The sequence below is a fragment of the Danio aesculapii genome, chromosome 10 (assembly GCF_903798145.1).
Source record: "Danio aesculapii chromosome 10, fDanAes4.1, whole genome shotgun sequence".
Lineage (NCBI taxonomy): Eukaryota > Metazoa > Chordata > Actinopteri > Cypriniformes > Danionidae > Danio > Danio aesculapii.
This window is the reverse complement of record NC_079444.1, coordinates 35,032,362-35,044,264: the sequence shown is the minus strand read 5'-3', so window position 1 is coordinate 35,044,264 and position 11,903 is coordinate 35,032,362. Positions and strand designations below refer to the sequence as shown.

Genomic DNA, 11,903 nt, shown 5'->3' with positions numbered 1-11,903 from the left:
TGATCAGGATTTTTGCAGCCGATACCAAGTACCGATACCTTGTCATGGTAATCGGCCGATACCGAGTACAGATGCTGATTCTTCAAGCTTTATATTGCATAAAGAACATTTTACCTTTAAGTATGATACTGAAATGAAGATCTCGCCTTAGAGAATAAACGAAGGATGCTGCATATAATCCCTTAAGCACGTCTCTTTTAACCATTTAGATGTGAACATGTCCTGGTCAGAAGCAGCTTCACAGAGCATAATAGATGGCACAGATAAAAAAAAAAAACTGGTAAGAAAATGTACTAACAATGCAATTTGGAAACACTGCAAATGATGAAAGAACAATTCAACATGTCTCAATCAAGATAAAGATTTGAGTGCATATTTGATGCATAAGAAATTAAAAATGCACACTTTTAAATCCACTATTTACTTATTGTACTACTTATTAAATATTCATGTAAAAAAAATATAATTAAGTTTTTTTTATTTGTCTAATAATTCCAGCCAGGATTTAATGAACTTGCAATATTGTAAAAAGGCCTTAATACATGCAGTAGCTGCAGTATGTATAACCCAGGTGTGCATGTGCATCCTCCTCTGCTTGTAAACGCATAAACAAACATTTGCGATTAGTTCATGAGATCGGCTAAATCAGCGAGTACCGATCGAGTCATTAAATCGTCTGATACCAATCTCCGGATGATCGATCGGAGCATCCCTAGTAATTAGTCTGCCGTTATTACTGAAATGTGTATATTCCATACAAAGTGTGAAGCACATTGGTTAGTTCTACTTACATGAATTGCAGTGCGCTCGAGGCGTTCGGAAAAGTTCAGTTGTTTTTTAACTAGTTGTACCTGGAAAATGTGTGTGGTGCTTGCACACCGCTTGCATCCATTGAAAATGACAAACTTACACCCCAAGCTTATCAGCATTCCTTCCAAGGAACGCGCTTAGCAGCCACATTTTAACACAACTATAGCCCTCATACCGAAACTTCATACCGAATCAGTTTTTTAATCGATACTGACAATTGTGTTCGGTCAATAAATATCAATAAAGATTTTATCGCCCAGCCCTACCATGTTACTATGAGCTATTATGGCATGTTCACACCAGATATGGATTAAGCATCAAGCGCGAGTGATTTACATGTTAAGTCAATGCATAGATGCGATCAGACATACTGCACCACTATTCGCGTGAATGAGGAGACGTCAATGACACAAATCAATCAAAGTAGTACAAATTGAGCGTTTCAGGCATTTGATGTGCTTAATGTGGAATTTGCGCGAATGTCTTTGAATGGGGAAACTGTTTGACAAGCTTACAATTAAAATTAATATTTTGAATCACCGATAAAACTTAACAACAACTGACTAATACATTTTGTTTCTAAATGTTTGAATCATAACAAAGAATTTTATCCATTTTTATTTTAGAAGCAGTAGCTTGGGCACCCTGAAAAAAATGAAGGGAATGAATTCATGATACCAAACCTCCTTTATGACTGTGGAGGACATGGTTAGACCTCATTTTGTCAGTCAAACTATGTAACAACTGTAAGAACAATAACTTACTTGTTAAACAATATCATCCTCTGATTTCACACAATATCAAACTTAATTATGATGGCAAATCTCCTCTAAAAATTAAAGTGACCTCATCGTTTACAAGTTTGTGCGCATTTAAGTGGTTGCTGCTGATGGCGGAGGTGGAAATTCATTTAAAATAATGAGGTCAGACAGAAAAGACTGTACATTGTGTTAGTTAAACATAATTACAAAATTATAGAACATTTATTTTTAAGTGTGGTTAGTTCATTTAAAAGAACAGATTTCAAGTTTTATGTAGATATATTTCTCTATGTCTGTGAGGCAGGCATTCGATGAGATTACAGTGCATTTGTTGACCCCAGAGAATTCATAATAATGAAGCTGCAGAAACTGCTGTAAACACACAAACGTCGGCCGAGTCCCTCCCCTGGAGAATCATCTGCAATGATCAAAAATTTAACCTGACCCAATTTATTTATTAGTTCTTTGTAATGGCTCAAAGTTTCAAAAACAGTGTAAGAGCATGACTGACACAACGTGACATCATCATTTTAATATAAATGTAAATGAAGGACACAAATATTTGATACTTTTTTAAAGAGTTAATATTAGTAATGTTATTTATTGTATGTTATTCTAATTAAATAAAGTATTTTATACCATTTAAATAAAAAAGTGATAAATAGATAATAAATATTGATCAAATACAAAATCAGCAGGATCATGCCACTGTAACAATGTCTAACTAACGTGACAGTTTTATTGAACCACTTCTTTTAAATAAATGTCAGTCCACTCATGCCCTGAACTTTTGTGTAGAGAGAACAATTATTTGGAATCATGTTACAGTGCTTAAAAGCTTGATGAAAGGGAGGATTAAGCATTTTATATTCACCCACCAAATCTATAATATGTCTTTGGAGGATTTAAAATATGGCCAACAAGTTGTATGACCTACAGTAGCCTACTTTTAATCTGAGGGAAATGGTTGCTGTAAAGAAAAATCTGTGGATGTTTTATGTAGTTATTTTATTTTATACTATTAGGTTAAATTAAATTTGAATTTTGGCTAATTGTTTTGTGTCTTTTATTTTGTTTTATTATAATGTTTGGAGTTTCGGTTTTAGTTTTATTTTAGTCACTCATTTTAACACTTATTAATATTTATTACAAATAAATCATTAGCACTTATTATTGCTTATTTCAATAACTTTAGGCACATTATTTTTCAAAAACAACACTTCAAATGGTTAACTTCTCCTTCTAGTATTTATATTATTATATTATAATTGTTTTGTAATACTGAAGTTATTTTAAGTAATTTTTTATTATGTTATGCTTATATCAGAATCTGTGTTAATTTATCATGATTGTATTATACAATTATAGCTTTTTATATGTGAATGAGCCTTAATTTGAATATTTTTATTTGGACTTTTTTTCAGTAGTTTGTTATTATAAATATAACACCATTAATAAAAATGAGTCCTTTTGGCATTACTTTGGTACTAATTTGGTACTAACATACGGACCTCTTTTTTTATCCAAGTAATACATGTATTTTAAACTATTTCATCGTTTCTTTAGATTTAAATTGAATTTGGTGTTTGGTTAATTGCTTTCATGCCTTTTATTGATTTATTTAATTTCTATTGCAGTGTTGGTTTGTTTCATTTCAGTCAGTAATTTTAGCACTTAAATGTATACTTATAACATTTTCAGGAGCTAAGTTTCTAAAGCAACATTTAAAATGATTAACTTTTTCTTCTCTTCTTTTAAGGCTCGGTTGTGTTTATGGGGTACAAAGCAATGTGTGCTCATGATTCATTTGTTAAAAAAATATATATAATAAATCACTTTTTCATATATCTTACTTTAATTATATACAGCTACTCAGGTAACATGAAAATTACCATCTTATGTCCTTGTTCCTCTGAAAGTTCACCCTCAAGAGGCTCTGATTGGTCAGCTAACACAAAGTGATGTGATTTGCGAATCAGCTCCACATCACCAGAAAGCGTCTCTGTTATACCATTACAGTGCCTCTGGCCACACCCTTTTGCTGTGCGGGGTGGTTGTGGCATAACCTGAAGGGTTTATGACATCCTTAACCTGAATGCATTTTTTTTGTATCCCCCAAACTTAATTCGCTGTAGGCTTTGCTAAGCTCTGTAAAAACCAATGTCTCCCTTTGCATTTAAATATGAGCGTCTTGCATTCAGAGGTGTTGTTTATGTTCACACAGCTACAATACACATCAATTAAAGTTTAAATTATGATATCGTAGTGGACCACGCCTTTAATATAAATTATTATATAATGTTTGTATTATTTACACATATTGGAGTCCTAACCACGAACTGTCACTGATTTGTTTATTTTTATTTATGCAACACTTATATCAGAATCAGTGTTAATTTATCATGATTGTACACACCATTATAGCTTGTAATATTTGAAATAGCCTTAATTAGAATATTTTTATTTGAGACTTTTCAGTATTTATTATAACACCTTTAATAAAAATGATTATTCATTTATTTTCCTACAGCTTAGTCCCTGATTCATCAAGTGTCGACACAGCGGAATGAACCTCCAACTATTCCGGCATGTGTTTTACGCAGTGGATGCCCTTCCAGCCGAAACCCAATACTGGAAAACACCCATACACACTCATTCACACGCATACAGTATGGCCAATTTAGTTTATTCAATTCACCTCTAGCGCATGCGCTTGGACTGTGGGGAAAACCGCAGTTCCCCCCACACAAGGTACAGGTGAACTGAATAAACTAAATTGGCTGTAGTGTATGTGTGTGAATGAGTGTGTATGGGTGTTTAACAGTACTGGGCTGCTGCTGGAAGGGCATCCGCTGTGTAAAACACATGCTGGATTAGTTGGCGGCTCATCACGGTGTGGCGACCCCAGAAGAAACTAAATTCTCTGGTCTGATAAGACTAAAATTGAACTCTTTGGAGTGAATGCCAAGCGCTACGTTTGGAAAAAACCAGGCACCGCTCAACATCAGGCTAATGCCATCCCAACAGTGAAGCATGATGGTGGGAGCATCATGCTGTGGGGATGTTTTTCAGCAGCTGTAACAAGAAGACAAGTCAGGATAGAGCAATGTACAGAGACATCCTGAATGAAAACCTGCTTCAGAGTGCTCTTGACCTCAGACTGGGGCGACGGATCATCTTCCAGTAGGACAATGACCCAAAGCACACTGCCAAAATATCAATGGATGTCCTTGAGTGGCCCAGCCAGAGCCCAAATCTAAATCCTATTGAATATCTCTAGAGAGATCTGAAAATGGCTGAACACCGTCGCTTCCCATTCAACCTGACAGAGCTTGAGAGGTTCTGCAAAGAGGAATGGGCAAAAATTCCCAAAGACAGGTGTGCCAAGCTTGTGGCATCATATTCAAAAAGACTTAAGGCTGTAATCGCTGCCAAAGGTGCATCAACAAAGTATTGAGCAAAGGCTCAACTCATGTATGTGTGATTTTTCAGGTTTTTTATTTTTAATAAATTTGCAACAATTTCAAAAACTCTTTTTTCACATTGTCATTATGGGGTATTGGGTGTAGAATTTTGAGGAAATAAATTAATTAAATCCATTTTGGAATAAGGCTGTAACATAAAAACAATGTGGAAAAAGTGAAGCGCTATGAAAACTTTCCAGATGCACTGTATTGACCTTATTCTTCTATGTGGAAGTGCGCTCGTTTTTGCGGTTGTTTTAGAACTACCGATTTAGTTGTCTATGGGAGAAATGACTAGGAATAATAAACGGCAGAAAACGGTCAAACTACTTACTCTACAAACAAGTATTTACATGACTATACAAAAAAAAATAGAAAAATATAATAAGAAAACATCAGTTTGCAACATGAAGCAGTAAAACAAGCTGTTTTAAACATCTAAAAATGAATGGAAGTAAATGAGACTGGAAGTCGAGCCTAAAAGTTTCAAATGGCTGCGCTTGCTCGTACGCGGTGAATAAGGTGAATAGTGAACATTATCAAGCACACATCTGCATCTCATTTTGGTTTCACAGAAGAAAGTCACTTTCCCCTTTATTTACTTTAACTGACAAATGAGGTGTGGCGTTTTCTCAATGCTCCTGATTAGTTGGACGAGTTGTGATTTTCCAAGAAGTGCCCGGCCCGTGTACACTGCAAGTGTCGACTTGTGTGTATGATCAGGTGTGCATGAGGAAATTCTTCAACTCAATTCTTCTGAACTCTTTCTGAAATGTGATGTTTTGCTAAGTATGAGATTGTGTGTGTGTGTGTGTGTGTGTGTGTGTGTGTGTGTGTGTGTGTGTGTGTGTGTGTGTGTGTGTGTGTGTGTGTGTGTGTGCGCGTGTTGGGACAGTTTCAGTGTGTTTGTAAGTGATTTGTTTGGGCTGTTGTGAACTGCAGGATCACAGTAACGGCCCTCTGCTCCATGGACTTCAGCAGATTCCCGCTGGACACACAAAACTGCTCTCTGGAGCTGGAGAGCTGTGAGTATGAGCCTGAGTTTGTTTGTTTGTTGTGTGTGTGTGTGTGTGTGTGTGTGTGTGTGTGTGTGTGTGTGTGTGTGTGTGTGTGTGTGTGTGCGTGAGAGAGAGTATGTATGTGTGTGAGAGAGAGTTTGTGTGCTTGAGTGTGTGTGTGCGTGTTGGAGCATCTGTCTGTATGTGTATGTGTGTGAAAGAGAATGAGGGTGTATGTGTGTGTGTGTGTGTGTGTGTAAGCATCTTTCTGTGTGTATGTGGGCTAGTGTCTGTATGTCTGTTTGTGTGTCTGTGAGCAAGCGCACGTGTGTGTGTGTGTGTCAGAGAGAAAGAGAGACTGAGAGTGTGTATGTGCGTGAGCATCTGTCTGTGTGCGTGTGTGTGTGTGTGTGTGTGAGAGAGAGAGAAAGAGAGAGAGAGATATTGTGTGCGTGTGTTTAAGCGAGCCTCTATCTGAGCATCTGTCTCTGCATCTATGCGTGCAAGCGTGTGTGTGTGTGTGTATATATACACTCAACAGTAAGCACCATCAGTACAGGACAAGGTCATCATTAACCAAAGCACTTGTTCTCAGTACACCCTAAATCTGCTGTTGTGATAAAGAGACATTGTCACCCAAAAATGAACAGTTCTGTCATAATTTACTCACCCTCACGTTGTTCCAAACCTTGGACTGACTCTCTTTCTGAAACATAAAAAAAAGAAATTTCACAGAATGTTCACACTGCTCTGTCATTACATCGTAGGTCTCAAACTCAGAACCTGGAGGCCACAGCTTTTGCTCCAGCCATAATCAAACACAGCTGATCCAACTAATGAAGGTGTTCGTGACTCTTTTGAACACCTCGATTTCTTGGATCAGCTGTGTGGGAGAGCAAAACTATGCAGAGCTGCGGCCCTCCAGGAATTGAGTTTGAGACCTGTGCACTACATGAAAGTTTGCTTTAATCCCTCAATTCTTTAACATGCACAAAAACATAGTTTCAAAAAGTTTCACACACTACAATATATTATTAAAGTTCCCCTGTGGTGCCTTGAAATATAATCAGTATGTTAATGTAATTTTCAGTAAACGAGGGTGTGGTGTATTGAGCAGCCAATCTCCTTTTAAAAACAGTCAGTAGTATTTTGTTTATACTACTTCTTGAATTGAATTGAATTGAATTGAATTGAATTGAATTGAATTGAATTGAATTGAACTACTTCTCCACCAGAATCTATTAATCCTCCTAATTCAAACTGCTAGAAAATTTACAACAAATCAAACAAACGAAATAAAATAAAAAATAAAATAAAACAACAGAGCAAAGCAAAGCAAAAAACAAAACTAAACAAAATAAAAAATTACAAAAACAAAACAAAATTAAAATTAATTAATTAATAAATAAAACAAAAAAATGTAACTAAACAAACAAACAAACAAACAAAACCCAAAATTAACTAAACAAAATTAAACAAAATTAAATTAAAAATATAAATAAATAAAAACAAAACTAAACTAAATTAAATTAAAATAAACAAATTAATTAATAAAACAAAAAACTAAAATAAAATAAATAATCAAACAAACAAATCAAATTAAATTCAACAAAATTAAATTACATAAATAAATGAAAATAAAATAAAACTAAAATAAATAAATAAATAAATTAATTAAATAAAAAACTAAACTAAAATACATAATAAAACAATCAAACAAAGAAATAAAATAAAAAACTAAACTAAACTAAACTAAATTAAATTAAACAATTCAATAAAATAAAATAAAATAAATAAAAATAAAACAAAATAAACAATCAAACAAACTAATAAACAAATAAAATAAAAATCACAAAATTAAGCAAAATTAAACAAAACAAAAAAAATCTAACCCTGGCAAAATTTTAATTAAAGATTACTTTTATTCAAGTTCTTTTGGACTGGACATGACACAGGTTTATCCCAAAAGATAATTAGAGGACATGCAAGAGGCATCATTTTGGATAAAAAATGTTTTTCAGCTTTTATTAACATTTGAACAAAAACTTTAAATCAGAATTTACCAGGTGAATAATTTCAGACTTGACTATATATATATAAATAATGTACATTCACTAGCCACAGAATTAATCAAGTCACTACAGTCATTATATATTCTTTCAATATCTGTCAATAGAGCAGCATGAACATTTTTCAAAGCATTCCTTACATACAAGTATCAACTAGAAAAAAATTCTAAGTATTTGGAATGACATGATGATGATGACACAACATTCTTTTATGGGTGAATGTTCTTTTAATAGGTGACAGTGATATATTCAGATTAACGCTTCATTAGTTACTCTGCAACAGTCTGATTGATAATCTGCTTCATATCTCTGTCTCTTTCATGAATAACTGCATGTGCTTGAGCTTCAGAGGAGAGATGATGGAGCACTGTGTGTTGAATGCTCTGTATTCTCTCCTCTGAGGACTGACGCACATGTATCTTCACAGAGAGTTTTGTGGTCTCACTCGTCCTCCTTTTCTTTGCTCTCTTGAAGACGCATACAATGAGAACGACCTCATGCTCTATTGGAAGAATGGGAACGATTCATTAAGGACTGACGAGATTGCACTCTCGCAGTTTTTTATTGAAGAATTCCACCCTTCCTACGGGCTTGCCTTCTACAGCAGCACCGGTATGTGTGCTTCAATGAATCCCAAACGCTTTTAACACCGGAATATATGCTTCATCACAGCCAACCAACAGAGAGACCTGATTTTTTTCTGATCTCTTGCGCTTGATTTCTTAGGTTATGGATGTGCAAAATATTATTAAAGGAACACTACGAACAAACGTTTCAAGAGTTAAACAGTTAAATTTGACAATTTTTTAATCCATTCAGCCGATTCAGACTTTTAGCTTAGCTTAGCATAAGTCACTGAATCAGATTAGACCATTAGCATCTTAAATTTTTAATTTATTCTAATTAAAGCTTCAATATTTGGTAGTTATATTGAGAAATATGACAATTATATAATGAAAATTATATGTTGTAATATAATTTTTTATAACCTTACTCTCTTTTTGGCATAATAAACAGAGTTTAGGGTGGTACAGCAGCAAAGTTCCTTGATTATTAAGCCGGAATGAAAGTATAGTTTAGAACATAGCGCTTTTTACACTTTCCATCAGTCTTATTACATGATGAACCTACTGAAGAGTCAAGCTTTAAATAGGAATATTATCAAAACTCTTTGGTCATTATGAGTGAGATTTTACAACATCTCTAGAGTTAAACAGTTGAGTTTTACAATTTTTGAATCCATTCAGCTGATTCAGACTTTTAGCTTAGCTTAGCATAAATCATTGAATCAGATTCGAACATTAGCATCTTGCACAAAAATTCCCAAAAATTTAATTTGAAATTATCCAATTTAAAGCTTCACTATTCTGTAGTTACATTGTGTAACACGACTCATTATATGTAAATTATACGTTTTATGATAATTATATGACTATACTCTTTCTGGTGTAATAAATAAAGCTGATGCAGCATAGTACGGCCACAAAGTTCAGAAAACAGCACTTTTTACACTTACCAACAGTCTTAATGCATGATATAACTACTAAAGAGTCAAGCTTTAAATAGGAAAATTATCTAAACTCTTTGGTCATTTTTGGGTGAGATTCTAATGGTCTAATCAGATTCAATTATCTATGCTAAGCTAAGCTAAAGTTCTCTCTCCAGACCCGGAGAATATGCTCAAAAACTCAACTGTTTAGCTCAAGGGGAGCTGTAAAATGAGCCTATTTCCAAAGAAAAAGTGGAGTGTTCCTTAAAAAAATGTAGATTTTAAATTTTTGAATATAGTCAATTTCATTTTTCAACTTCTCTAGAGTTAAAGACTTTTAGCTTAGCTTAGCATACATCATTGAATTGGATTAGACCATTAGCATCTTGTACAAAAATAAATAAATAAATAAATAATAATAATAATAATATATATACACAGTATATATATATATATATATATATATATATATATATATATATATATATATATATATATATATATATATTTATATATATAAATTATCCTATTTAAAGTTTCACTATTCTGTAGTTACATAGTGTTATACGACCGACAGAAAATGATATGTTTTATTACAATTATTTATAACTATACTCTCTTTCTGGTGAAACAAAGTTGGTGCGGCATGTATGGCAGCAAAGTTTCTCAATTATTATGCCGGAGTGAGAGTATAGTTCCTAGTTTAGAAAATAGCAACTTTTTACCCTTTCGATCAGTCTTAATGCATGATGTAACTACTGAAGAGTCAAGCTTAAAATAGGAAAATTATCAAAACTCTTAAGTCATTTTTGAGTGAGACGCTAATGGTCTAATCTGATTCAACGATCTATGCTAAGCTAAGCTAACATTCACCCTTCAGGCCCAGAGACTGGCTGAATATGCTCAAAAACTCAACTCTAGTGGAGCTGTAAGATGAGTGTTCCTTAAAAAAATGTAGATTTAAAGTTTTTAAATATATTAAATTCAGTAATAGTATGACTTGTCAGAATTAGCAAAAAGATGCATTCAAATAATCCAAAGAAATTATAATAAATGCTGTTTTTTTTTTAAAAACAGCCCACATTTTTCCACCATCACTCTAATTAATGCAAGGTAATAATAAATAAATAATAATATATTTTTGGGCCTAAAATGAGCCCATTAAAATTATTTCTAAAGAATAATGTGATACTGAAGACTGCGGTAATGATGCTGTAAAACAGAAAGATATCTTTAATTATATCAAATTGGAAAACAGTTCTTTTAACTTGTAATGTTTTACAATAGTATATTAATATTTTAGTCTAATCTATTTAACTTTAAATGAGATTTTTTACATTTTATTCTTTACATTAAATATAAACTAAATAAAATCAAATTAAAAATAAATAAAACACTATTTTGTACTGCCCCAACAGATGCCAAATGATGGTGACAGTCAGTTTTGTCAATTTCTATTGCCATTGATCGTTGCAAGTTTCTGACTTGGCATTAAAAGTATAGTTGAGCCAAAAACAAAAATGGCCTCATCATTTACTCACTCTTCACTTGTTCAAAACTCATTCAAGTTTCCTTCTTCTGTTGAACCCAAAAGAAGATATTTTGACAAATGAAGCATCCAGTCTTCTTCAAAATAACAGTAGATAAAAACTCAAAAGTTTAAAACCACATGAGGGGCAGTAAATGATGATTATATTTTTGGGTCTCTTTAAGTTGAAGTATTAATAAAGAGAATATCACAACCATTTAATGTTCTTCTTTTTTGTCCTCAGTGTGTGCTGCTAATGCCCTGTGCTCTGTTTCTCTCAGGCTGGTATAACAGGCTGTACATAAACTTCATCCTCAGGAGACACATATTCTTCTTCATGCTGCAGACATACTTTCCCACAATGCTAATGGTCATGCTCTCCTGGGTTTCCTTCTGGATCGACAGGAGAGCTGTACCGGCCCGCGTCTCTCTAGGTAAACCGCTTACGCAAATATCCTCACATCAGAATTATTAACCATGCCAATTACATTCATCAAATTGTTCAATTTCACTTGTCAGATCATAAAATAATTTATGTCTGTTTTCAGAAGTATGCTTAAGTAAGACGAAGCTCAAAATCTGTTTAATCATGTTAGATAACAGAAACATCTTTCCACTCTAATCCATTTGTTGTCATATGTACGTTATCTTGTTTCCAGGTCTGTAGTCATTGGAACAGACAATTGCTTAAGTGCATCTTTTACAAATCTCCGAACTTGCTGCATACCAGACACCAATATTTTAACCATTTATAAAAGATGAATCCCCTTCTGATCATCTGAGA

The 11,903-nt window shown here is 33.6% G+C and overlaps 1 protein-coding gene across 2 annotated transcripts in view; it reads left to right on the top strand.

Moving 5' to 3' along the window:
- gabrr3a (gamma-aminobutyric acid type A receptor subunit rho3a) overlaps nt 1-11,903 on the top strand; it is a 39,283-nt gene that overhangs the window by 18,297 nt on the left and 9,083 nt on the right. Inside the window, exons 5-7 of one of the 2 annotated variants that reach the window (XM_056466695.1) lie at nt 5,978-6,060; nt 8,577-8,714; nt 11,401-11,553. In XM_056466695.1, coding sequence (XP_056322670.1) covers nt 5,978-6,060; nt 8,577-8,714; nt 11,401-11,553 — 374 coding nt within the window. The remainder of the gene's footprint in view (nt 1-5,977; nt 6,061-8,576; nt 8,715-11,400; nt 11,554-11,903) is intronic. The other variant, XM_056466696.1, reaches the window with a different exon arrangement.